Source organism: Oncorhynchus mykiss, chromosome 15, assembly GCF_057628025.1.
Source record: "Oncorhynchus mykiss isolate SJ-2025 chromosome 15, ASM5762802v1, whole genome shotgun sequence".
In the NCBI taxonomy this organism is placed as follows: domain Eukaryota; kingdom Metazoa; phylum Chordata; class Actinopteri; order Salmoniformes; family Salmonidae; genus Oncorhynchus; species Oncorhynchus mykiss.
In genome coordinates, this window is record NC_143036.1 from 42,469,741 (window position 1) to 42,484,458 (window position 14,718).

A 14,718-nucleotide genomic window follows, 5' to 3' on the forward strand; every position below is an offset into this window, starting at 1 on the left:
TGTCCCCCTGCTTAAGCCAGTACATGTCCAGGCCCGTCTGAAGTTTGCTAGAGAGCATTTGGATGATCCAGAAGAAGATTGGGAGAATGTCATATGGTCAGATGAAACCAAGATATAACTTTTTGGTAAAAACTGAACTCGTTGTGTTTGGAGGACAAAGAATGCTGAGTTGCATCCAAAGAACACCATACCTACTGTAAAGCATGGGGGTGGAAACATCATGCTTTGGGGCTGTTTTTCTGCAAAGGGACCAGGACGACTGATCCGTGTAAAGGAAAGAATGAATGGGGCCATGTATCGTGAGATTTTGAGTGAAAACCTCCTTCCATCAGCAAGGGCATTGAAGATGAAACGTGGCTGGGTCTTTCAGCATGACAATGATCCCAAACACACCACCCGGGCAACGAATGAGTGGCTTCGTAAGAAGCATTTCAAGGTCCTGGAGTGGCCTAGCCAGTCTCCAGATCTCAACCCCATAGAAAATATTTGGAGGGAGTTGAAAGTCCGTGTTGCCCAGCAACAGCCCCAAAACATCACTGCTCTAGAGGAGATCTGCATGGAGGAATAGGCCAAAATACCAGCAACAGTGTGTGAAAACCTTGTGAAGACTTACAGAAAATGTTTGACCTCTGTCATTGCCAACAAAGGGTATATAACAAAGTATTGAGATAAACTTTTGTTATTGACCAAATACTTATTTTCCACCATAATTTGCAAATAAATTCATTAAAAATCCTACAATGTGATTTTCTGGATTTTTTTCTCATTTTGTCCGTCATAGTTGAAGTGTACCTATGATGAACATTACAGGCCTCTCTCATCTTTTTAAGTGGGAGAACTTGCACAATTGGTGGCTGACTAAATATTTTTTTGTATGTTGGAAGGTAAAACCAAATTATATATGAATGTGGCTTCAAGCAGAGAGACAGGCAATACTGTATCAGTTGACAAGTCACGTCGAAAAGGTGATCTTGTACAGTGTTGGATACGGCAGAAATGGCATACCACATCATGCTACATTGTTAGTCGCCAACTGCTTTACAATACCCCTATTCCTGATGATTTGTCCTATGTATGTAATGTCTAAGGATAATGAAACCTGCCATTGGTTAAAAATGATAAAATAAAATGTTTTTTGTCAAGAACTGTATGAAAATGATATTTACCATCTACTTTTATTTCTATTAAGCACTTCAAAAAGAATAGTTTTGAAATGTGTATCTTGTATTTTTTGCTATTGGATTAAATGGAAGTTAACATGACTAAAATGGTAAGCCAATATAGCTGATGTATTGGTGACTAAATGAAAATGTTCTCATGGTATTTCACGGAAAACATACATTTTTCATGAATGACTCAAGGGTGAAAGCACAATCAAAGGTTCTGACTATAAAGATAGGGAGCATTACAAGTGTTATCAGTTTAGAGATTGGTACTTATGAATTTTGAAAATATACCACTTAAAACTGAGAAGCACTAAATAAATTATTGAAAAAAAAAACAAATTACCAGAAAATCATATCAAAAGCAATATTGCACAAAGATTTTTGCTAAAAGTATTATTATATTATTGATCAATTGACTATGACTTTTTAAATCACCCAGTATTGCTATTTGCACCATTAGCTCCAGGTAAATGCTGCAATTTTTCAGCCATTCCTGGACCTGTGACCAAAACTGAGCTACATATGGACAGTGTCGTTTTGCGTATCAATTCATAACCCATCTGCCACGGAATCAAACATTTCTTCCCAACTATTTTGGAATCTATATGGCACATCTGTCTCATTTTTTATCCTTAAATGAAACTGGTATAATTTTATTCATCACAATTTTCTTTAACCAATTTTGGTCTTTAATTTCTTATGGCTGCAGGTGCACTATTGAGTAGCTTGGATGAAAGGTGCCCAGAGAAAATGGCCTGCTCCTCAGTCTCATTTGCTAATATATGCATATTATTATTAGTATTGGATAGAAAACACTCTGACGTTTCTGAAACTGTTTGAATGATGTCTGTGAGTATAACAGGACTCATATGACAGGCAAAATCCTGAGAAGGAATCCAAACAGGAAGTGAGAAATCTGAGGCTGGTATATTGTCAAACCATTCCCTTTTGAAATCCCTGTTAGATATGAATGAAGATTCTGCTGTGAAGTGGGGCTGAATAAGAACAGAATGCATCAGACTACTGGCAGAGTGCCAGTTCAAGGTCACGCGCAAAGCAAATGATATCTTCCTGCGTTCTGTTCATCCTCTAGACACAAAGCAATTCTCCGGTTGGAACTATTGAAGCTATATGTTAAAAACATCCTAATGATTGATTCCGTAGTTAGTTTGAAATGTTTCTTCGACCTGTAATATAACTTTTTGAAGTTTTTGTCCGAAGAAACTGTCGACCAGCTCCAGTGTTTGGATAGGTGTACCAAACGCGCTAACAAAAGTAGCTAATTGGAAATAAATAATGGACATTATCGAACAAATCAAGCATTTATTGTGGAGCTGGGATTCCTTGGAGACTTTCTGATGAAGATCATCAAAGGTAAGGGAATATTTAGCATGTAATTTATGGTTATAGCTGACTCCAACATGGCGGCTATGCGACTATTATTCTGAGCGCCGTCTCAGATTATTGCATGGTTTTATTTTTCCGTAAAGTTTTTTTGAAATCTGACACAGCGGTTGCATTAAGGAGAGGTATATCTATAATTCCATGTGTATAACTTGTCTTATCATCTACATTTATGATGAGTATTTCTGTTGAATCGATGTGGCTATGCAAAATCACTGGATGTTTTTGGAACTAGTGAACGCGCCAATGTAAACTCAGATTTTTTTATATAAATATGAACTTTATCAAACACAACATACATGTATTGTGTAACATGAAGTCCTATGAGTGTCATCTGATGAAGATTATCAAAGGTTAGTGATTAATTTGATCTCTATTTGTGCTTTTTTTCTCTCTCTCTTTGGCGGGTAAAATTGGCTGTGTATTTTAGTGAGTTGTTGGTGACCTAACATATTCGTTTGTGGTGCTTTCCCCGTAAATCCTATTTGAAATTGGACACTGTGGTGGGATTAACAACAAGACTACCTTGAAAACCATATAAGATACATGTATGTTTGAGGAATTTTAATTATGAGATTTCTGTTCCTTTGAATATGGCGCCCTGTCACTGGTTGTTGTCATATCGCTCTTGTTAACGGGATTGCAGCCATAATGCAGGGCCGACAGACAAGTTCCTTACTTTTTCCCCCTTCCAATTGCCTCTTCCATTTTTGTGGTAATGCTGCAATTACTTGGTTGTAATTTTGGGTAGAGCATACATTTCCATATATTTGTGTTAGCTCCATGTGTGACATAACTCCACCAGTCCTATTTATGATATAATTTACAAATATTATAACTTTTTGTAAATGTATATATATATTTTTTTATAACGGTTTATATCAATTAGTATACTTGAGTTTAATCACAATATTTGTTGTATTATTTCTTCTGTCTTTTCTGGTGGATTAAACTGAAATTGCAACCAACTTTTTATATTTTTGAGATAATTTTGTTTTCAAATAACCGAAAGTGAGCGGCTGTAATCTGAATAATGGGAAAACCATTCTTGAACATCGGATGAGACATTCTTACTAATTTGCAAGAGAACCAGATTGGTTTAAGTATAACTTTTGTATGACTGACGCCTTTAGTGAAAGGTCTAATGTTTTAATGTTTAATCATTTCTGCACTCCGAATTCATATTCATTACATAAATAGGCCATTCCAAAAAAAAATCTATATTTTTTGCTCATATAATAAAAAAAAAACAGGTTGCTAGGTGTAGGCAAAACCATAAGCAAATAGGTCAACTGTGATGTGACTAAAGAGATAAATCAGGCAGAATTTTCCACAAATAGACAGCTATTTTCCTTCCCACGGCAGCAAGATCTTATCTACTTTTGCTAAATTTCTATAAAAATGTATTGGAGTGAGATTATTTCTTGCTTTCGGGATATGTATACTGAGTACGTCCACATCCCCGTCAGAAAACTTTATTGGTAAACTACACGGTAATGTAAAAGTTGTCTTTTCTTGTGTTCGAATACATAATATCTATCACAATTTGGTTTTAATCCAGAGAGGTTTGAAAAAGTATCTAGATCCTCTATGAGGATGTGGAGGGATTCCACACTCTCAGAGTTTGTGAAAATGTTGTGTGTGTTACCTGTGCGATACGGTGGTGCTGCAGGTTGATGACTCTGGACACAGCCATTTGAATGCTGCCAAACACCGCCACCACCTCCAGGATCTTATCGTCAAAGGACGGCGCCGTGAACGTCTGCAGGGATGAGGACATGTCATTTTTTACATAAACTGATTGTACAAAACATTAGGAACACCTTCCTAATATTGAGTCATTGGGGCATGAGCTCTACAAGGCCCATGTTGACTCCAATTTTTTTATTTTTTTTTATTTTACCTTTATTTAACCAGGCAAGTCAGTTAAGAACAAATTCTTATTTTCAATGACGGCCTGGGAACAGTGGGTTAACTGCCTGTTCAGGGGCAGAACGACAGATTTGTACCTTGTCAGCTCGGGGGTTTGAACTCGCAACCTTCCGGTTACTAGTCCAACGCTCTAACCACTAGGCTACCCTGCCGCCCCGTAGTTGTGTCAAGTTGGCTGGATGTCCTTTGGGTGGTGGACCATTCTTGATACACAAAGGAAACTTTTGAGCATTCTTGAAACACTCAAACCGGTGTGCCTGGCACCTGCTACCATACCCCACTCAAAGGCACTTAAATATTTTGTCTTTTGCACATTCACCATCTGAATGGCACACATACACAATCCATGTCTCAAGGCTTAAAAGTATATATTTTTACCCGTCTCCCCCTTCATCTACACTGACTGAAGTGGATTTTTCACCTGGATTCACCTGGTCAGTCGGTGTCATAGAAAGAGCATGTCACATATACAGTGCCTTCAGAAAGTATTCACACCCTATTCAAAACATTGTTGTGTTACAGCCTGAATTTAAAATATATTAAATTGAGGTTGTATCACTGGCTTACACACACAATACCCCATACATGGAATTATGTTTTTAGACTTTTATTCAAATTAATAAAAACTAAAAGCTGAAATGTCTTGAGTCAATAAGTATTCAAACCCTTTGTTATGGCAAGCCTAAATAAGTGCACACTGTGTGCAATAATAGTGTATAACATGAATGACTACCTCATCTCTGTACCACACACATACAATAATCTGTAAGGTCCCTCAGTCGAGCAGTGAATTTCAAACAAAGATTAAATTACAAAGACCAGGGAGGTTTTCCAATGCCTCGTAAAGAAGAGCACTTACTGGTAGGTGGGTAAATGTAAAAAATCTGTGAGCAGTCACCGTCCTCTCCGGCAACTGAGTTAGGAAGGACGCCTGTATCTTTGTAGTAACTGTGTATTGATAAACACTCCAATGTGTAATTAACAACTTCACCATACTCAAATGGATATTCAATGTCTGGTTTTCGTACTTTACACATCTACCAATAGGTGCCCTTCTTTGTGAGGCATTGGAAAACCTCCCTGATATTTGCGATTAAATCTGTTTGGTCCTTTGCCTTATTTGACTTGGTAAGCAAATGTTTACTCTTGAACTTATTCAGGCTTGCCATAACCAAGGTGTTGAATACTTATTGACTCAGACATGTCTGTGTTTTTTCAAATTCATTTGTAAACATTTTGAAAAACATAATTCCACTGACATTATGGGGTATTGTATGTAGGCCAGTGACAAAAAAAATCTAAATGTAATTGATTTTAAATGCAGGCTGTAACACAAAAAAATTAATGTCAGGGGGTGTGAACATACTGTGCCTTCAGAAAGTATTCAGACCCCTTGACTATTTCTACATTTTGTAATGTTACAGCCTTAGTCTAAAATGGATTAAATAAAACAATTTCCTCAGCAATCTACACACGAAGTGAAAACAGTGTTTTTAAAATGTTTGCAACTTTATTAAACACCAAAGACAGAAACTTATTCACACCATTTGCTATGAGACTCGAAATTGAGCTCAGGTGCATTCTGTTTCCATTGACCATCCTTGAGATGTTTCTACAACTTGATTAGAGTCCACCTGTGGTATATTCAATTGATTAGACAAGATTTGGAAAGGCACACACCTATCTATATAAGGTTTCACAGTGCATGCCAGAGCAAAATCCAAGCCATGAGGTCAAAGGGATAGTCCATAGAGCTCTGAGACAGGATCGTGCCGAGGAACAGATCTGGGGAAGGCTACCAAAACCTTTCTGCAGCATTGAAGGTCCCCAAAGAACACAGTGGTCTCCATCATTATTAAATGGAAGAAGTTTGGAACCACCAAGACTCTTCCAAGAGCTGGCTGCCCGGCCAAACTGAGCAATCGAGTGAGAAGGGCCTTGGTCAGGGAGGTGACCAAAAACCCAATGGTCACTCTGACAGAGCTCTAGAGTTCCTCTGTGGAGATGGGACAACCTTCCAGAAGGACAACCATCTCTGCAGCACTACATCAATTAGGCCTTTATGGTAGAGTGACCAGATGGAAGCCACTCCGCAGTAAAAGACACAACAGCCCGTTTGGAGTTTGCCAAAAGGCACCCAAAGGACACTCAGACCATGAGAAACAAGATTCTCTGATCTGATGAAACCAAGATTGAACTCTTTTGCCTGAATGCCAAGTATCACGTCTGGAGTAAATAAGGCACCTTCTCTACGGTGAAGCATGATGGTGGCAGCATGATGCTGTGGGGATGTTTTTCAGTGGCAGGGACTGGGAGACTAGTCAGGATCGAGGCAAAGATGAACGGAGCAAAGTAGAGAGATCCTTGATCAAAACCTGCTCTAGAGCGCTCTGGACCTCAGACTGGGGCGACCTTCCAACAGGACAACGACCCTAACCACACAGCCAAGACAAGTCTCTGAATTATCTTGAGTAGCCCAGCCAGAGCCCAGACTTGAACCCAATCGAACATCTCTGGAGAGACCTGAAAATAGCTGTGCAGCGACACTCCCCATCCAACCTAACAGAGCTTGAGAGGATCTGCAAGCATCATACCGAAGAAGACTTGAGGCTGTAATCACTGCCAAAGGTGCTTCAACAAAGTGCTGAGTAAAGGGTCTGTTTTTTTTCCATTTTTTATAAATTAGCAAAAATGTCTAAAAAAACATTTGTTGCTTTGTCATAATGGGGTATTGTGTGTAGATTGATGATAGGGAAAAACATTTTAATACATTTTACAATAAGTCTGTTACTTAACAAAATGTGGAAAAAGTCAAGGGGTCTCAATACTTTCCGAACAAAACATTAGGAACACCTTCCTAATAATGAGATACACTCCCTTTTGCCCTCAGAACAGCCTCAATGTGTAATGAACTCTACAAGGTGTTGAAAGCATTCCACAGGGATGCTTGCCCATGTTGACTCCAATGCTTCCTATAGTGTCAAGTTGGCTGGATGTCCATTGGGTGGTGGACATCAGTTGAGCGTGAAAATCCCAGCAGCATTGCAGTTCTTGACACACTCAAACCGGTGCGCCTGGCACCTACTACCATAACCCGTTCAAATTCACTTGAATCTTTCGTCTTGCCCATTTATATTTATTATGGATCCCCATTAATGCAGTTTATACATTTTTAAAAACATGACAATACATTCACAGATTTCACAAAACTGTGTGCCCTCAGGCCCCTACTCCACCACTGCCAAATATCTACAGTACTAAATCCCTATTTGGTAGGAAGTTTACATTCACTTAGATTGGATTAATTAAAACTCATTTACAACCACTCCACAAATTTCTTGCTAACAAACTATAGTTTTGGCAAGTCGGTTAGGACATCTACTTTGTATATGACACAAGTAATTTTTCCAACAATTGTTTACAGACAGATTATTTCACTTATAATTCACTGTATCACAATTCCAGTGGGTCAGACGTTTACATACACTAAGTTGGCTGTGCCTTTAAACAGCTTGGAGAATTCCAGAAAATGATGTCATTGCTTTAGATGTTTCTGATAGGCTAATTGAAATAATTTTAGAAAATTGGAGGTGTACCTGTGGATGTATTTCAAGGCCTACCTTCAAACTCAGTGCCTCTTTGCATGACATCATGGGAAAATCAAAAGAAATCAGCTCATTCTTGGGAGCAATTTCCAAAAGCCTGAAGGTACCATGTTCATCTGTACAAATAATAGTACGCAAGTATAAACACCATGGGACCATGCAGCCATCATACAGCTCAGGAAGGAGACGTGTTCTGTCTCCTAGAGATGAACGTACTTTGGTGCGAAAAGTGCAAATCAATCCCAGAACAACAGCAAAGGACCTGGTGAAGATGCTGGAGGAAACAGGTACAAAAGTATCTATATCCACAGTCAAACGAGTCCTATATCAACATAACCTGAAAGGCCGCTCAGCAAGAAAGAAGCCACTGCTCCAAAACCGCCATAAATCCAGACTACGGTTTGCATCTGCACATGGGGTCAAAGATCGTATTTTTTGGGAGAAATGTCCTCTGGTCTGATGAAACAAAAATAGAACTGTTTGGCCATAATGACCATCGTTATGTTTGGAGGAAAAAGGGGTAGGCTTGCAAGCCGAAGAACAACATCCCAAACATGAAGCACGGGGGTGGCAGCATCATGTTGTGGGGGTGCTTTGCTGCAGGAGGGCCTGGAGCACTTCACAAAATACATTACATCATGAGGAAAATTAATTATGTGGATATATTGAAGCAACATCTCAAGACATCAGTCAGGAAGTCAAAGCTTGGTCGCAAATGGGTCTTCCAAATGGACAGTGACCCCAAACATACTTTAAAAGTTATTGCAAAATGGCTTAACCTCTTTTGGGTATGGGGGCAGTATTTTCACGTCCGGATGAAAAGCATGCCCAAAGTAAACTGCCTGTTACTCAGCCCCAGAAGCTAGGATATGCATATAATTTGTAGATTTGGATATAAAACACTCAAAAACGTCTAAAACTGTTAAAATAATGTCTGTGAGTATAACATAACTGATATGGCAGGCGAAACCCCGAGGACAAACCATCCCACCCTCCAAAAAAACTTTTTCAGCCTACCACTGTTTTCAATGGCTGACACTTTTATTATAAGGCGAAATCCTCCCAGATTGCAGTTCCTAGGGCTTCCACTAGATGTCAACAGTCTTTAGAAAGAGTTTCATGCTGGTTTTTGGATAAATTAGCCAAAAATTGTAGTTTTTCTAGGTGGCTCCCATTTTGTCTGTAGTGTTTCCAAGTGCGTGGATGAGAGCGTGTTCTTTGGTATTTTTCTCCGGTAAAGGCAATAACGATTCTCCATCTGAAATTTTATCGTTTATTTACATATTAGGGTAACTAAGGTTTGATTCTAAACATTTTTGTTTGGAAAAGTTTATCAGTAACGTTTGGTATTCATTTTGTATGCATTTTGATGGAGGGAAACTGGGTGGATTATTGACTGAAGCGCGCCAGCAAAACTGAGTTTTTATGGATATAAAGAAAGACATTATTGAACAAAAGGACAATTTGTGATGTATCTGGGACCTTTTGGAGTGGCAACAGAAGAAGATCATCAAAGGTAAGGCATTTATTATATCGCTAATTCTGACTTTCGTGGCGCACCTGCCTGGTTGAAATATATTTTTCATGCTTTTGTATGCGGGGCGATGTCCTCAGATAATCGCATGGCGTGCTTACTCCTTAAAGCCTTTTTGAAATCTGACACAGCGGCTTGATTAATAAGAAGTTAAGCTTTATTTTGATGTATTACACTTGTGATTGTACGAAAGTGAAATATTTATAATTCTGTAGTTTGAATTTTGCGCTCTGCAATTTCACCGGATGTTGGCCAGGTGGGACGCTGCCCATAAGAAGTTAAGGACAACAAAGTCAAGGTATTGGACTGGCCATCACAAAGCCCTGAACTCAATCCTATTGAATATTTGTGGGCAACACTGAAAAAGCGTGTGCGAGCAAGGAGGCCTACAAACCTGACTCAGTTACACCAGTCAACCAATTTATTGTGGGAAGCTTGTGAAAGTTTACCCGAAACGTTTGATCCAAGTTAACCTCTGCGCACGGAACCCGCTAGCGGGCTGAAATTCCACAACATACGGTGATCGCTACATAAATAGTCATATTAAACATTCATGAAAATACAAGTGTTTCACATGTATCGAAAGCCTAGAATCTTGCTAATCCAACTGCGTTGTCAGATTTAAAAAAGGATTTACTGCGAAAGAATACGATGCGATTATCTGAGCATAGAGCCCCATAAAAAAAAACAATTTTAACCAGCACAGGCGTAACATAATCACAAACTGCATTAAAATAAATTGTTTACCTTTGACGATCTTCGTCTGTTTGCAATTCCAATGCTCATTGTTACACAATGCATGATATTTTGTTTGATAAAATCCGTTTTTATAGCCTAACACGAAACATTTTGTGAACCGCTTGTGTCGGTTCATTCCGTCTCATTCCATTTTCGACGACACATTACAGGTAAATAACCCACACAGAAAGTGACTTTTCCAGTCATGTTTGGTTTCACTGCAATCAACTGGTTTGTTTGTAACACAATCAAACGTGATGGGCCATTTCGCGGGACGTATTGACTGAAAGAAACCGATTTGAAGATAACAAGTCATGACATCATTGTGCACCAATGATTTGCCCGCTGTTTCGTTGATTGACTGTCTTTTAACCCAATGACCACTGTTCGTCTTGAAATCTAGCTGGGTAGATAGCCAATGAGCTGAGCTAAACGGCAATACGCCATGTTCATGTGTTGCAAGACCAACCCATGTAGTAAGCGTAAGCGTAAAGTGAGTCATTCGCTATTGAAGTTTCATACCGGAAAGAGCTACGCATATTACGCACTGCATTGTTTGGTGAACGCGCAGATTCAGCTGTTTATATATCAATCATTATGGCGACTAAGGCAGGGAAAGCTAAATCTAAGTCTAGATATACAGATGTACACACAATTTTAGAATAAATTGATTGGGAAGGTGAGACAGAGATTGTTGTAGGACGCTTCATTTAGCGATTGTGGAGGAATAATTTTTGAACGGGAGAGGACATCGTTTTGGACTGGTAAGTTCTTATCATGCTAATGCCCTTGTTTGAAATTAATAATATTAAATATTATTTGTGATTTTTTTTTTACATTTAGAAGCAATATATAAACATGTAATGTCATGAAATGTGAGATGCGTGTGCCTGCCGCCCCACCCCAACCCACATGAAATAGCCTATTTGAGGCTGTTGAGGAGAGGGCAGGACCACATCAATGGCCAAAGTGAAATGGAGACAGTAGATACAGCTGGTATGTTGTAATATAATAAAGACAGTAGATCTAGCTGGAATGTCATAATATAAAAGAGACAGTAGATCTAGCAGGTAATAATAATATAATAATATTTTCAACCTAATATATTCAACCTTCAACTCTCTATATACAGTGCCTTGCGAAAGTATTCGGCCCCCTTGAACTTTGCGACCTTTTGCCACATTTCAGGCTTCAAACATAAAGATATAAAACTGTATTTTTTTGTGAAGAATCAACAACAAGTGGGTGGGACACAATCATGAAGTGGAACGACATTTATTGGATATTTCAAACTTTTTTAACAAATCAAAAACTGAAAAATTGGGCGTGCAAAATTATTCAGCTCCCTTAAGTTAATACTTTGTAGCACCACCTTTTGCTGCGATTACAGCTGTAAGTCGCTTGGGGTATGCCTCTATCAGTTTTGCACATCGAGAGACTGAATTTTTTTTCCCATTCCTCCTTGCAAAACAGCTCGAGCCATGTTTGACAGTGGGGATGGTGTGTTCAGCTGTGTTGCTTTTACGCCAAACATAACGTTTTGCATTGTTGCCAAAAAGTTCAATTTTGGTTTCATCTGACCAGAGCACCTTCTTCCACATGTTTGGTGTGTCTCCCAGGTGGCTTGTGGCAAACTTTAAACGACACTTTAAGAAATTTAAGACATTTAAGAAATGTCTTTCTTCTTGCCACTCTTCCATAAAGGCCAGATTTGTGCAATATACGACTGATTGTTGTCCTATGGACAGAGTCTCCCACCTCAGCTGTAGATCTCTGCAGTTCATCCAGAGTGATCATGGGCCTCTTGGCTGCATCTCTGATCAGTCTTCTCCTTGTATGAGCTGAAAGTTTAGAGGGACGGCCAGGTCTTGGTAGATTTGCAGTGGTCTGATACTCCTTCCATTTCAATATTATCGCTTGCACAGTGCTCCTTGGGATGTTTAAAGCTTGGGAAATCTTTTTGTATCCAAATCCGGCTTTAAACTTCTTCACAACAGTATCTCGGACCTGCCTGGTGTGTTCCTTGTTCTTCATGATGCTCTCTGCGCTTTTAACGGACCTCTGAGACTATCACAGTGCAGGTGCATTTATACGGAGACTTGATTACACACAGGTGGATTGTATTTATCATCATTAGTCATTTAGGTCAACATTGGATCATTCAGAGATCCTCACTGAACTTCTGGAGAGAGTTTGCTGCACTGAAAGTAATTGGCTGAATAATTTTGCACGCCCAATTTTTCAGTTTTTGCTTTGTTAAAAAAGTTTGAAATATCCAATAAATGTCGTTCCACTTCATGATTGTGTCCCACTTGTTGTTGATTCTTCACAAAATACAGTTTTATATCTTTATGTTTGAAGCCTGAAATGTGGCAAAAGGTCGCAAAGTTCACGGGGGCCGAATACTTTTGTAAACATTTGTAAACATTTTGAAAAACATAATTCCACTGACATTATGGGGTATTGTATGTAGGCCAGTGACAAAAAAAATCAAAATGTAATTGATTTTAAATGCAGGCTGTAACACAAAAAAATTAATGTCAGGGGGTGTGAACATACTGTGCCTTCAGAAAGTATTCAGACCCCTTGACTATTTCTACATTTTGTAATGTTACAGCCTTAGTCTAAAATGGATTAAATAAAACAATTTCCTCAGCAATCTACACACGAAGTGAAAACAGTGTTTTTAAAATGTTTGCAACTTTATTAAACACCAAAGACAGAAACTTATTCACACCATTTGCTATGAGACTCGAAATTGAGCTCAGGTGCATTCTGTTTCCATTGACCATCCTTGAGATGTTTCTACAACTTGATTAGAGTCCACCTGTGGTATATTCAATTGATTAGACAAGATTTGGAAAGGCACACACCTATCTATATAAGGTTTCACAGTGCATGCCAGAGCAAAATCCAAGCCATGAGGTCAAAGGGATAGTCCATAGAGCTCTGAGACAGGATCGTGCCGAGGAACAGATCTGGGGAAGGCTACCAAAACCTTTCTGCAGCATTGAAGGTCCCCAAAGAACACAGTGGTCTCCATCATTATTAAATGGAAGAAGTTTGGAACCACCAAGACTCTTCCAAGAGCTGGCTGCCCGGCCAAACTGAGCAATCGAGTGAGAAGGGCCTTGGTCAGGGAGGTGACCAAAAACCCAATGGTCACTCTGACAGAGCTCTAGAGTTCCTCTGTGGAGATGGGACAACCTTCCAGAAGGACAACCATCTCTGCAGCACTACATCAATTAGGCCTTTATGGTAGAGTGACCAGATGGAAGCCACTCCGCAGTAAAAGACACAACAGCCCGTTTGGAGTTTGCCAAAAGGCACCCAAAGGACACTCAGACCATGAGAAACAAGATTCTCTGATCTGATGAAACCAAGATTGAACTCTTTTGCCTGAATGCCAAGTATCACGTCTGGAGTAAATAAGGCACCTTCTCTACGGTGAAGCATGATGGTGGCAGCATGATGCTGTGGGGATGTTTTTCAGTGGCAGGGCTGGGAGACTAGTCAGGATCGAGGCAAAGATGAACGGAGCAAAGTAGAGAGATCCTTGATCAAAACCTGCTCTAGAGCGCTCTGGACCTCAGACTGGGGCGACCTTCCAACAGGACAACGACCCTAACCACACAGCCAAGACAAGTCTCTGAATTATCTTGAGTAGCCCAGCCAGAGCCCAGACTTGAACCCAATCGAACATCTCTGGAGAGACCTGAAAATAGCTGTGCAGCGACACTCCCCATCCAACCTAACAGAGCTTGAGAGGATCTGCAAGCATCATACCGAAGAAGACTTGAGGCTGTAATCACTGCCAAAGGTGCTTCAACAAAGTGCTGAGTAAAGGGTCTGTTTTTTTTCCATTTTTTATAAATTAGCAAAAATGTCTAAAAAAACATTTGTTGCTTTGTCATAATGGGGTATTGTGTGTAGATTGATGATAGGGAAAAACATTTTAATACATTTTACAATAAGTCTGTTACTTAACAAAATGTGGAAAAAGTCAAGGGGTCTCAATACTTTCCGAACAAAACATTAGGAACACCTTCCTAATAATGAGATACACTCCCTTTTGCCCTCAGAACAGCCTCAATGTGTAATGAACTCTACAAGGTGTTGAAAGCATTCCACAGGGATGCTTGCCCATGTTGACTCCAATGCTTCCTATAGTGTCAAGTTGGCTGGATGTCCATTGGGTGGTGGACATCAGTTGAGCGTGAAAATCCCAGCAGCATTGCAGTTCTTGACACACTCAAACCGGTGCGCCTGGCACCTACTACCATAACCCGTTCAAATTCACTTGAATCTTTCGTCTTGCCCATTTATATTTATTATGGAT

General features: G+C 39.5%; 1 protein-coding gene across 4 annotated transcripts in view; it reads right to left on the reverse strand.

The window, feature by feature from the left end:
* Positions 1 to 14,718, reverse strand: part of dgkd (diacylglycerol kinase delta) — a 120,903-nt gene that overhangs the window by 21,959 nt on the left and 84,226 nt on the right. For all 4 annotated transcript variants that reach the window (XM_036944350.2, XM_036944348.2, XM_036944351.2 and 1 more), the window contains one exon: positions 4,219 to 4,332. In XM_036944350.2, the coding sequence (XP_036800245.2) occupies positions 4,219 to 4,332 (114 nt within the window). The remainder of the gene's footprint in view (positions 1 to 4,218; positions 4,333 to 14,718) is intronic.